This window comes from Phoca vitulina, unplaced genomic scaffold, assembly GCF_004348235.1.
Source record: "Phoca vitulina isolate PV1807 unplaced genomic scaffold, GSC_HSeal_1.0 scaffold19, whole genome shotgun sequence".
NCBI classification, from domain to species: Eukaryota; Metazoa; Chordata; class Mammalia; order Carnivora; family Phocidae; genus Phoca; species Phoca vitulina.
In genome coordinates, this window is record NW_022589722.1 from 1241004 (window position 1) to 1253825 (window position 12822).

Genomic DNA, 12822 nt, shown 5'->3' on the forward strand with positions numbered 1-12822 from the left:
ATGGAAATGATTCTTACCTTTACACTGTTCTCCTGCCTTTCTTTCTACATAAAGTTTTGTGTACCTGTGCATTCTGCTTTATAGCTACATTTAAAAAAAATCTAATTTTCCTACCTCGCAAATCTTTTGAATTGCACTTTAAGTAAGTTTGATAACAGGATAGCATTTTACACTGGTTCTGTTTATGGTTTTGTTTTCCTTCGGAGGAGGAAGATGATGGGTAAAATTTTCTAAATTACAAAAGTAGTACATATTCATGATTTTAAAGATCACTCAACATAAAGGTATGAAATGAAAATTAAAAGTTCCCCAATTTGTCCCCCAAAGTTTCTGTTTTTAAAAAAAGTATGTGTGTATAGTTACTCTGCATATTTTTCTACCACGTGCCTTTTTTCAATTATTTCTTCTTTGCTACCTTTCCGCAGGAGCACAGTAAATATACCCATTTTTAAAAGGACTTGTATAGTATTCCATTCTATGAATCCATCATAATCTATTTAACTTTCCTTAGTATTTAGGATTTTTTAATTACATTTTTTATTGAGATAATTGTAGATTAACATGTAGTTTTAAGAAATAATGCGGAAATATCCCTTGTACACTGTCCAGTATCTCCCAATGGTAACATTTTTATTGGTGCGGTCTGCTAATCTTACTCAGATTTCCTCCGTTTTACTTGTAATCATTTGTGTGCATTAGATACAAATTTTATCATCTGAATATGCTCACTTACCTACTATTCCAGTCAAGATACTGAACAGCTCCAATGCTACAAGAATCTTTCATGTTGCCCTTTTATTACCGTAACCACCATCCACCCCTGACTCCTGGGAATAACTAATCTGTTCTCCACTTATAAAATTTTGTCATTTCAAAAATGTTATATAAATGGAATCATGTGATATGTTACCTTTTGGTTTGGGCTTTTTGCTCAACATAGTTCCCTAGAGATTCATGGAGATTTGTCGGTATTGTGACATGTATCAATATCCATCCCTTTTATTGTTGAGTAGTATTACATGGTATGGATGTAGTAGAATTGGTTTAACCATTCACCTACTGAGGGACATTTTGGTTGTCTCCAGTTTGAGGCTATCATGAATAAAACTGTTGTGAATATTCATGTAAGTTTTAGTTTGAACATAAAATTTCTTTTTTCTGGGATAAATGCCCAAGAGTATAGACAATACATGGAGATCAGTCCAATTAAATTATTTATATGTGAAAGAAATTGGACGGAAATAAAATCATAGTTGATGAGTACAGTATTTTTCAAACTTTTTTCCTTAAACAAAGACCCACAGTAAAACAAATTACACATTACACTGCAGCTCATGCACACATGCATACATGTATACCCACTTAAAATTGAAACAAAAGTTTTTAAAACAATTTTTATCTTTAACATATATAGTACACCTATAGTTTATTTTCTGACCTACCCTAATTTTTCCTATCCTATTACATCATTAAAACTTTATGATGAAGAGCCACTGAATTAATATCTTGATCCACTAATGGGTTATCATCTGCAGTTTGAAGACTATTGGGCTAGAGGATATTCAGAAGGATCCTGGGCAGATGAAGAGCTTGACTAAGTTTGGAGACCATTTCATAGTGGGAAAAGCACTGGTTTTGGATTCAGGATCTCTCAATTAGGGCCCTGTCCCCATTACTTATTAGCAATTAATGACTATATGAAGTTAAGTAAACTCTTCAAACCTTGGTTTTCTTATGAATACAATGACTATAATGACCTTATACCTGTTAATTTGCTCTGATGATTATCAATCACACAAGGTGTCTTTGAGTGCCTGGCTTGTCACAAATACTCAATACCTGGAAGCTAATGGTGGTGGATGATGATGATGATTACATGAAGATATACTGTAATGTACTGCTTAATCCATATCCATCACAAGCATTAAAGGTTTAAATAATATAAATATTGGTCTTATAAGCCACATATTGTCCATTATTACAACATATTGTTGTTGTTAAAAACATGTGGCTATCTATAGTAAAATTAACAACTATGAGTTAATGAGTAGAAACTAATCATATGTTGCCCCATATATAGACTTAGGTTGTTCTCTAATGAGTATTCTTTTTTTTTTCTTATGAGTATTTTAATCTCTGAATAAGAAATGTATTGAATAAGAGAGTATTATTAGAGTTGATCATTTTGTAGTCAAACAAAGAAATAATGAATTAATGAAGAGAGAAAACCGTGTTCTTTAATATATAGTACAACCATAATAAGATATGATGAAAGTATCCTAGATGCAAATATTTACACGGAACATGTTGGATTGGTATAACACATTAAACCACCCATAGTTTTTACTCGTTTTATCCTCTTCAATTTTTTTTAAATGGTTCTGTGTTTATTATGAAGGATGATGGAAAATGATGATGATGATGATGATACAAAGCTCAAAGAAGAAATAGAAGCTGAATTGGATAAAATCAGCATTTCTTCATTAGAAAAAGATGATGTTGATAGTGATTCAAAATCAGACACCCAGAGTGATGATAGTGATACAGTAAGTGTTAAATGCTGGGCTTTTAAGAGCCTTTTAACTGGAGTAAACTTTGTAGGAGAAATATTACTTTTTTCAGTTTGCTTTACATTGTTATCTCATTTTTTAACTTTACAATCACTTTTAAACAATGTATATTGTTAGATATTTAAATATAAAAAGTACATTGAAGATAGAAGTCACTTATAATTTCACATGTATATATGTGCATTTTTTTGTAAAATTAGTATTAGACATAGAATTATTTGTATACTACTTTTTAAACTTAAATCATGAGCTTTTTAATGTTATTAGATATACATGAAAAGCAAAATTTATGTGAAATCTTTAGACCTATAGAAATAGTTATTTTTTGGAAATCAAATATATTATCTTTTCATTTGTATATTTCCCCCAATGTTTATATGCTTAGAAAATTTATTCACAGATTCATTCTTTTACATCAAAATCCTCAAACTAATGGGAATTTATTTTCAAGTATATTATATAATGTAGATCTAAGTAGAAATTTTCCTGCACATATTTAGTTAATATTAATGTCACTTGATGAATAATCTACCTCTTCTTAATTGATTTGTCTTATCGTTTGTATATGTTTAGTTGTTATACATATAATCTATCCAAGGCTCTCTATTCTTTTCCATTATTCTGTTAATTTTTACCCTATTGTGGTTTTTTATTATTAAGTATCAAACAGGTCAAATTCCTTGTTTTGCTTTTTCAAAATTTTCTCCACTAAGCTTTTTCCCCAAAAAAACCTCATTTGTTAAGTTTTGAAGGATAATTCTACTTTGATTTTTAATTAGGATTGCAATAACCTCTATATTACTTTTGGAAAGTTATAATTTTTATATTATTATGTCTTTTTATCCATAGCTAATTCAAGTGAGGCAAATTTCTGAAATTCTTCATTTGAATATGAGAGGCAACAGAATCATGGATGTACTTCATAATCACCTGAAAATGAAAAGCAAATTTTAATCAAATATACTTGTTTGAACTGATTTGCACATTTTGCTCAAAGTTTTGGTGTATGAAAACTTCATCAAATATTTGATACATAGTTTTAATAAACAATTTAACAGTTTCTTTCATTTTTTAAAAAAATTTTAGGATTTGGATGAGTTACCTGAGTCAGTTCTTCATTATATTAACATCATAAAGAATAAGAGCAAAACTGTTGAAGAGCTCCTTCTTCAGGACTTGGAAGATACTGATGTTTTAAGTAAGTAGTTTTTTTTTTTTGAAGTACAGTTTTTATCTGTTTGACAGATAAGTTTTCTGTAGGCATGAATAATTTATAATTTAGAAAAATGTACTGCTTGAAGTTCTTAGCTGTTGTTATATACATGTATATGCATTTCTCTCTTCTATAATATCTATAATATGCTGGATTGTTTAATTTAGTCCATTAATTTTTTCCTTACTAGTCTCTTTGTATGTCCAATAAATACTAGCCACCAACAGTTTGTTTTACCAGTCCTAATTAAAACCAGACACTCTATTACAGTTGATTCTTGAACAACACAGGTTTGAACTACATGGGTCATTTATGTGCAGATTTTTTACAGTACAGTACTGTAAATGGATTTTCTCTTCCTTATGATTTTCTTAATAACGTTTTCATTTGTCTAACTTTCTTTATTGTATGAATACAGTATATAATACATATAATATATAAAATATGCCTTAATAGACTGTTTATGTCATTGGTAAATGTTCTGGTCTACAGTAGGCTATTAGTAGGTGTGTTTTGGGAGATCAAAAGTTATATGCAGATTTTTGACTGTATGGGGGGTTGTCACTCATAACCCCCATGTTGTTCAAGGGTCATCTTTGCATTAAAAAAAAGAAAATTAGTCACAGGAATATTTTAGAAGTATCGATTTATACATTTTTTGGAAGAAAAACGTAATTTACATCGGAAACCTAACAATTTTTATTTGCTTCAACTGAGCAAATTTACTTCTTGGAATTATTCCAAGAATAATAGAATGATCAAAGATTTAATTAGAATTAATCATGGCTTGGTTTATAATGAAAAATGGCAACAGCCTAAATGTTCAACAGGTCTCGGTGTAACCAACAACACCCACTAAAAAAGATGGCTTAGATAATATTTAATGGCATAAAAATGTTCATGATATAATATTTAAAGTTATTCTAAAATTCAGGTTTATTTATGCAAATATTAGCATAAATTACAATGTGGATATTCATAGATATTCATTCAACAAATATTACTGTGTGAAAGGATCTGTTTCAGCCACTGAGAATATAACAGAGAACAAAATAGGCAAAGGTCTTGCTTTCCTATTCTAATGCTCCAGTGTGGGGAGACAGACTTGAAACAAATAAATATGTAATATTTTAATAATGATAATTTCCATGAAGGAAACAATTTAAGAGAGGAGATAGAGATGGAAGGTTGCTTTTTTAGATAGAGGAAGTAAAGGAAGGCCTCTCTGAGGAGGTGATATTTGAGCAATGACTGAGAAGGAAAGCCACATGGATATCTCAGTGAATGAGAAGGGGAGCCACATGGATATCTAGAGAGCCAGTGTTCCAGAAAGAAGGCTCTGTAAAGGCAAAGGCACAGATCCTATTGGGGTCAGATCATATAGGGCTCTTATAAATCATGGTCTGGGCTTTGGATTCTACTCTGTGTGTGTGAAGGTTTTTGAGTAAGGGGTGTCAATATCTGACACATTTTTGAGGCAATCATTCTGGTGATTGTGTAGAAAAGATAACCTGAGGTAGCAAGAGTCAACTACAAAACTATTGCAATATGGTGATTAGAGGGATTCCTTGGTGGCTCAGTCAGTTAAGCATCTGCCTTTGTCTCAGGTCTTGGTCCCACATTGGGCTCCTTGCTCAGCAGGGAGCCTGCTTCTCCCTTTGCCTGATGCTCCCCCTGCTTGTGCTCTCTTTCTCTGATAAATAAAATCTTTAAAAAAATAGTATGGTTAGAGATGAGAGTGATTGGAGTAGAAATGATAAAAAATACTCATAATCTAGAAACTATTTTTAAGTTAAAAAGAACCAGAAGTATTTATTGATGGATTGGAGTGAGAGGAGGAGAGGAAATTGACTCCAGGATTTTTGTCCTGAGCACCTGTGTGAATGGATATGTAAAGACTTACTCTATGTAGATGCTTCAAATTTTGGCAGTGATTATCTGTAGTTGAGTTATAGGGAATATTAATGATTTGCTTATGTATATTTACTAAAGTTTATACAATGAAAATATATTATAAATATATTGGCAATTATATAGCCTAATTAAGAAAAAAAAAGGAAACACAATTATAGAAAATTAGTTACATGAAAGGTTATATAACGTAATTATAGCAGTGGTTTAGAGAATTATGAGATCTCATGTATAGTTCTGATCAAATAAGTATGATAGTCTCAGTGAATAAAATATTTTTCCAAGAAAATTCAAATGATCAAAATTGCTTGAAAAAAAGTGGAAAACATGATTAAATCAATAATCTGGCAAGAAAGTGGAAAAAATTTCCTTCTCAAATGTCATTAGAAATTAGTATGATTAAAAAAAAAGAAAAAAAAGAAATGAGTATGATTTTACAGTTGAATTCTTACAATCCATCAAGGATAAACGAATCTGCAGATTATATAATATTTCATTTATAAAAAGCTGCATATTTCAAATATAAAGCATAACACACACACACACACACAAACAAAAGAAACCAGAGGCTGATTTCACTTATGAATGTAGATATATTAATTAGGGCTCTCAGTTATACACAGAAGCTACTTGAGCTACTTTAAGCAGAAAGGTTTTGGGGGTGTTTGTGTCTTTGTTTTTATGGGTAGAGGTTAGATGTTTTGGTTATTTAGTGCTGCAAAACAAACTGAGTGGTTTAAAATAACAATAGTTATTATCTCTAATGGTTCTGTGGGTTGACTGAGCTTAGCTAGGCAATTCTTGCTTGCTGTGTATGCATTCACAGTTAGATGTTGAATAGGGACACAGTCATCTGAAGCTTTTAGTGGATTGGAATTCCAAATATGGTTCCCTGAAATGCTTGTCAGTTGATACTAATTGTTGGGTGGGAGTTCAACTGGGGCACCTGGATGGTCAGCTGGAGGCACCTATGTGTGGTATCTCTCTATGGCTTGCATGGCACCTGGATTCTGAGGAGTTCCATGAACAAAATCCCAATAGACTAATGTGGAACCTTGTAAGGCTTCTTATGATCTAGTTTCATACGGGGTCAGCCCAGGTTCCCTGTGGGAGGGAACTAAACAGTGAATGCATACCAGGAAGTGTGGAAGAGACATCTTTGAAGACTAGCTATTCCAATGAATAACACAATTGTTAATAGAACTGAAGAAATACACTCTAGTCCGAACATACAAATTGTAAAAAATATACACACACACATACATTGTTAAACTGGGTTGCAGAAAAAGCTGCTGTCTGATATAATTAAGATATTTGGAGACATTAATCTTCTACCACACACTCCTATCTCCAACCCAAAGCTCCCTCTATCATAATCTGGGCCAGAAAAATGAAAATATTGCTCCCTGTCTCTCTTCACGCATAGTATTTTTATGGAAATAAAGACTTATGCAAATATATCAATTGGCAGAACCTTAATCACCCTCAGAAACCTAGCTTCAAAAGAATCTGGAGAATGTTATTTTTGCTTTGTCAGCCCCTCACATGGGAAAACAGGCTCCTGAGACTGTGAATAGATGTCAAAGAAGAAAATCTGTAACGTCTGACAAAATAGGTGTGAGTAGTTAGTGAACCAGCAAAACAGTCATCTGTGAATAATAGTTTACTGTTAATGAAGATTAACATGATAGAACACATTAGCTGAAAAAGGAAAAAAATTAATTACATCTGCACAGATGATAAAAGGACAGTACAATTCAATAAAAACTCATAAAATCAGAAATGAAAGCTCACTTCATTCACATTAGTAATTATCTTTTAAACTAATACTTTTATTAAAGTGTGTTTAGTATCTTGTGCAAGGTTATATTGCTAGTTTGTGGCAGTAGAATTGAACCTTCATTGATTTCTAATCAAGGTGTCACTGCAGTATCACACAGCATTATACTGTGTATGTGCAAAATAAACTTTGGTCTAGAGTATGAAAGGTGATCAAGAGAGTGCTTTATAAATTTGTTACTTTTATTTTTAGAACAAAGATTACAGATGTCCTCTGTTCTTTATATTTCATTATTTTCCTGTTGTTTTGAGTCACTGATCAAGAATATACTATGATAGAATTTGAGATGAAAGGATAATGAAAGGGTTTGAGATTTTAACATGCTTTGCCCCGCTCTAATATTTAAAGCTATAATATTTTTTCTTTCTCTAGACTATAGTTATGGAGTGGTTCCTGATAATCACATGCATTTAAGGATAGAATTATCAACTGAACATAAAGAAAATCCAGAACAGTTAATAAAGGTATATGATCAATATTTGAAAGTACTCAATATTACAGTTAGAAATTTACCTTTCCCTCTTATGAAGGATGATATTTCCCTGATTTAAAGTTCAGTGATAAGGGCACCTGGGTGGCACAGTCCGTTAACTCTTGGTGACTCTTGGTTTGGGCCTAGGTCATGATCTCAGAGTTGTGAGATGCAGCCCCATGTCAGCAAAAGATTCTTTCTCTCTCTCCTTCTGCCCATCCCACAGCTTGTGCACTCTCTCTCTCTCTCAAATAAATAAATATTTAAAAAAAAAGTAAAGTCCACCTATTAAAACTTAAAAATTTAATTATCTTTAATCAAATCATTTTTGGCTTTATGTTTTCCTCTGGCATGTAATATACAAAAATTCAAATTTCAATTTTAAAAATATTAGAAATAGTGATTTGAATCATCAGTAATTAGGAATGTAAAATGCATGTAGATGAAACAGTAGAACTATACTGTATGATAGTTTTTCCCTAAAAACTCCAAGGAAAACAATAAATATAATGTTTATTACCCTGCTTAGGAATGTACTGTGTTACAGCAGAGACTTTCAATATCCCATGGAGGGATGCCTGGGTGGCTCAGTCCATTAAGTGTCTGCCTTCGGCTCAGGTTATGATCCCAGGGCCCTGGGATTGAGTCCCACATCGGGCTCCCTGCTCAGCAGGAAGCCTGCTTCTCCCTCTCCCTCTGCTCCTCCCCCTGCTTGTGCTCTCTCTCTCTCTCTCTCTGGCAAATAAATAAATAAAATCTTAAAAAAATAATAAATCAATAAATATCCCATGGAAATTTTAAATGTAGAACATCTTATGTTAGTTTAAAAAAAGATAAAATATAAAAAATTCCTAAAGAAATAAGAGTAAGGGAGAGCCTAGCAATTTTGGTTAAAACCTCCAGAAATATATTTGAGAAATTTCTTCTACATGTTCAGCATCTTGGACTCATTTTACTTCTTATTTTACCTAGCTATCTCTAATTTTACCTAGCTCTACTCTGCTCCCTAAGATGTTTAACATAATTTGAAAACTGCTTATATATATGTCTCTTACTCTCTTTTTTGGTAACAAACTTGAAATATTAATTTTGAATTATCATACTGCTACTTCATTGAAATAGAGATCCTATATCTTTCCAACTAGAATATGGTAGAAGTCTAATTATGGAAAAGTATTCCTCAACATTATGATTTTTGCATAATTCAGGTTAAAGTGGAGAATAGTTCCATTTTTTTAAACATGCTGAATGTATTAGCTGTTTGTAGATGTGAGCAATCACTCTAGTTAAGAAATATAGAAATGTATTAGGAAGAAAGTGAACATTAGTAGAAACACTTTAAAATGATTTCCAAGCAATATTTTTTGCGTTCATTTGAGTATGGTTGACATACAATGTTACATTAGCTTCAAGTATACAGCATAGTAATAAAACGTCTCTACACATTATGCTGTGCTCACCACAAGTGTAGCTAACATCTGTCACCATACAAAGCTATTATAGTATCATTGACTATGTTCCTAATGCTGTACCTTTTATTCCCATGACTTATTCATTCCACAGATTTTTAAGCAGTTTATTTGAATATTGTGGGTAAATATAAGAAAGTGATTAGAATTTTGAAAAACAAGGAGGGTAAAATACAGTCTGCTTGGATGGGAATAAGATTTTTAGTGTGCTGTAGGGTTGTATTTGAGAGAGACTGAAAGTAAATAAAATTCTATGTATGTGTATATAAAGCTTGATATATTATTAAAATGATTGCTTTACTCTTTCTTTAATTATTGGTACTCTTTTAACCTTTTAGATGTTATCTGAAATAGAAAAAGAAGAATTTCTGAGGAATAAAACCCATTGTGGCAGTCCTGATTCTATTCCAAAGCCTGGTCCTCATGATTTGCCTGTGGATGAACATGTTTTGCCAGGTGCACTAAACTGCTCAATGATATTTTTGATAAGTTTTATGTGATTGACCATAGTTCTCTGAAAAAAATTTAGAGAGTTTTCTTTTGACATTTAGAAAAATACAATCATGATATTTGAAAATTATTATGCCTTTACTGTACTTAGTTAAATTCATATTTTCATAGTTTTTTATGCCTCCTAAATTAACTTGATTTAAATATATTTAAAATTTTCCATATATATCTGACTGAAATAGACATACCCAGCCTTGGATTTTTTTTTTTAGATTTATTTATTTTAGAGAGAGAGAGAGAGAGAGTGAGCAGGGGGAGAGGGAGAGAAGCAGACACCCTGCTGAGTGGGGAGCCTGACGCAGGGCTTGATCCTAGGACCTTGAGGCCATGACGAGCCAAAATCAAGAGTCAGAAGCTTAACTCATGGATTGGAAGAACAAATATTGTGAAAATGTCTATGCTACCTAGAGCAATCTATACATTTAATGCAATCCCTATCAAAATACCATCAACTTTTTTCAAAGAAATGGAAAAAATAATCCTAAAATTTGTATGGAACCAGAAAAGACCCCGAATAGCCAGAAGAATGTAGAAAAAGAAAAGCAAAGCTGGTGGCATCACAATTCCGGACTTCAAGCTTTGAGCTCTATTACAAAGCTGTAATCATCAAGACAGTATGGTACTGGCACAAAAACAGACACATAGATCAATGGAACAGAATAGAGAACTCAGAAATGGACCCTCAACTCTATGGTCAACTCAACTTCAACAAAGCAGGAAAGAATATCCAGTGGCAAAAAGACAGTCTCTTCAACAAATGGTGTTAGGAAAATTGGACAGTCACATGCAGAAGAATGAAACTGGACCATTTCCTTACACCATACACAAAAATAGACTCAAAATGGATGAAAGAACTAAATGTGAGACAGGAATCCAACAAAATCCTAGAGGAGAACACAGGCAGCAACCTCTTCGACCTCAGCCGCAGCAACTTCTTCCTAGAAACATCGCCAAAGGCAAGGGCAGCAAGGGCAAAAATGAACTATTGGGACTTCATCAAGATAAAAAGCTTTTGCACAGCAAAGGAAACAGTCAACAAAACCAAAAGACAACTGACAGAATGGGAGAAGATATTTGCAAATGACATATCAGATAAAGGGCTAGTATCCAAAATCTACAAAGAACTTATCAAACTCAACACCCAAAGAACAAATAATCCAAACAAGAAATGGGCAGAAGACATGAACAGACATTTCTGCAAAGAAGACATCCAGGTGGCCAATAAACACATGAAAGAGTGCTCAACATCACTGGGCATCAGGGAAATACAAATCAAAACCTCAATGAGATACCACCTCACACCAGTCAGAATGGCTAAAATTAACAAGTCAGGAAACGACAGATGTTGGCAGGGATGTGGAGAGAGTGGAACCCTCCTACACTGTTGGTGGGAATGCAAGCTGGTGCAGCCACTCTGGAAAACAGTATGGAGGTTCCTCAAAAAGTTGAAAACAGAGCTACCCTACGACCCAGCAAATGTAGTGATCTAAAGGGGCACGTGCACCCCAATGTTTATAGCAGCAATGTCCACAATAGCCAAACTATGGAAAGAGCCCAGATGTCCACCAACAGATGAATGGATAAAGAAGATGTGGTATATATATATATATATATATATATATATATATATATATATATACACACACACACACACACACACAATGGAATATTACTCAGCCATCAAAAAAATGAAATCTTACCATTGTTGTATGTATGTACTACATACAACAATGTAGATGGAACTAGAGGGTATTATGCTAAGCGAAATAAGTCAATCAGAGAAAGACAATTATCATATGATCTCACTGATATGTGGAATTTGAGAAACAAGGCAGAGGATCATAGGGGAAGAGAGGAAAAAATGAAAGAAGAAACCAGAAAGGGAAACAAACCATAAGAGACTCTCAATCTCAGGAAACAAACTGAGGGTTGCTGGAGTGGAGCAGGGTGGGAAGGACGTGGTGGCTGGGTGATGGACACTGGGGAGGGTATGTGTTGTGGTGAGCGCTGTGTATTGTGTAAGGCTGATGAATCACAGACCTGTACCCCTGAAACAAATAACACATCATATGTTAATAATAGATTGATCTAAAATAATAAAAAATAAAAAAAAATTAAAAAATAAAAAGTTGGAAGCTAACCGACTGAACCACCCAGGCGCCCCCAGGCTTGAATTTTTAAGTATCCTTTAACTATGTTCCTTTAACAGCACACACACACACACACACACACACACACACACACACACACACACTTTTATATTAAGTTTTGTGGTATAGTTAAGGCAAGTTATGTGATTTCTTTATTGACTGAAGTGGAACTTCCTTGTATATGACTGCAATAGGATTTTTATGTATATTCAAGAATGTATTTTTTTGACATATTATCACTTTTACTTTGGTAATACATTGACCTTATTTCTTCATTTCAAAATTACTTTCATACTCTACATTAGGTCAGTTTTGAGAGGCTTGATTTTAAGAATAATAATCTTTCTCTTCATGAATACAGATGATGCTGATATAAATTTTGGATACTGTGAAGTGGAGGAAAGATGTAGGCAGTCTTTTGAGGCTTGGCAAGGCAAACAGAAAGAACTGGAAGACCAGGAGAAAGAAACTCTCAAAGCTCAAAGGGATAGAGAAGAAAAGCAATTTCAAGAAGAAGAAGAAAAGAGACATTGCTGGATGAAACAATTTGAAGTTGAAAAGAAGAAATTAGAGAATATTCAGAAGGTAAATGTTTTTTTTTTTTTTTAATTTTTGTTTTTCATACATTTTTTTCTTTCTTTTATAAATTTTTAAATTTAAATCCAATTTAATTAACATACACTGTAT

The 12822-nt window shown here is 32.9% G+C and overlaps 1 protein-coding gene across 1 annotated transcript in view; it reads left to right on the forward strand.

Moving 5' to 3' along the window:
* The first annotated feature begins 2399 nt into the window (after positions 1 to 2399).
* Positions 2400 to 12822, forward strand: part of LRRIQ1 (leucine rich repeats and IQ motif containing 1) — a 189669-nt gene continuing 179246 nt past the window's right edge. Inside the window, exons 1-5 of the mRNA XM_032416672.1 lie at positions 2400 to 2546; positions 3657 to 3768; positions 7907 to 7998; positions 9814 to 9931; positions 12497 to 12720. Coding sequence (XP_032272563.1) covers positions 2400 to 2546; positions 3657 to 3768; positions 7907 to 7998; positions 9814 to 9931; positions 12497 to 12720 — 693 coding nt within the window. The remainder of the gene's footprint in view (positions 2547 to 3656; positions 3769 to 7906; positions 7999 to 9813; positions 9932 to 12496; positions 12721 to 12822) is intronic.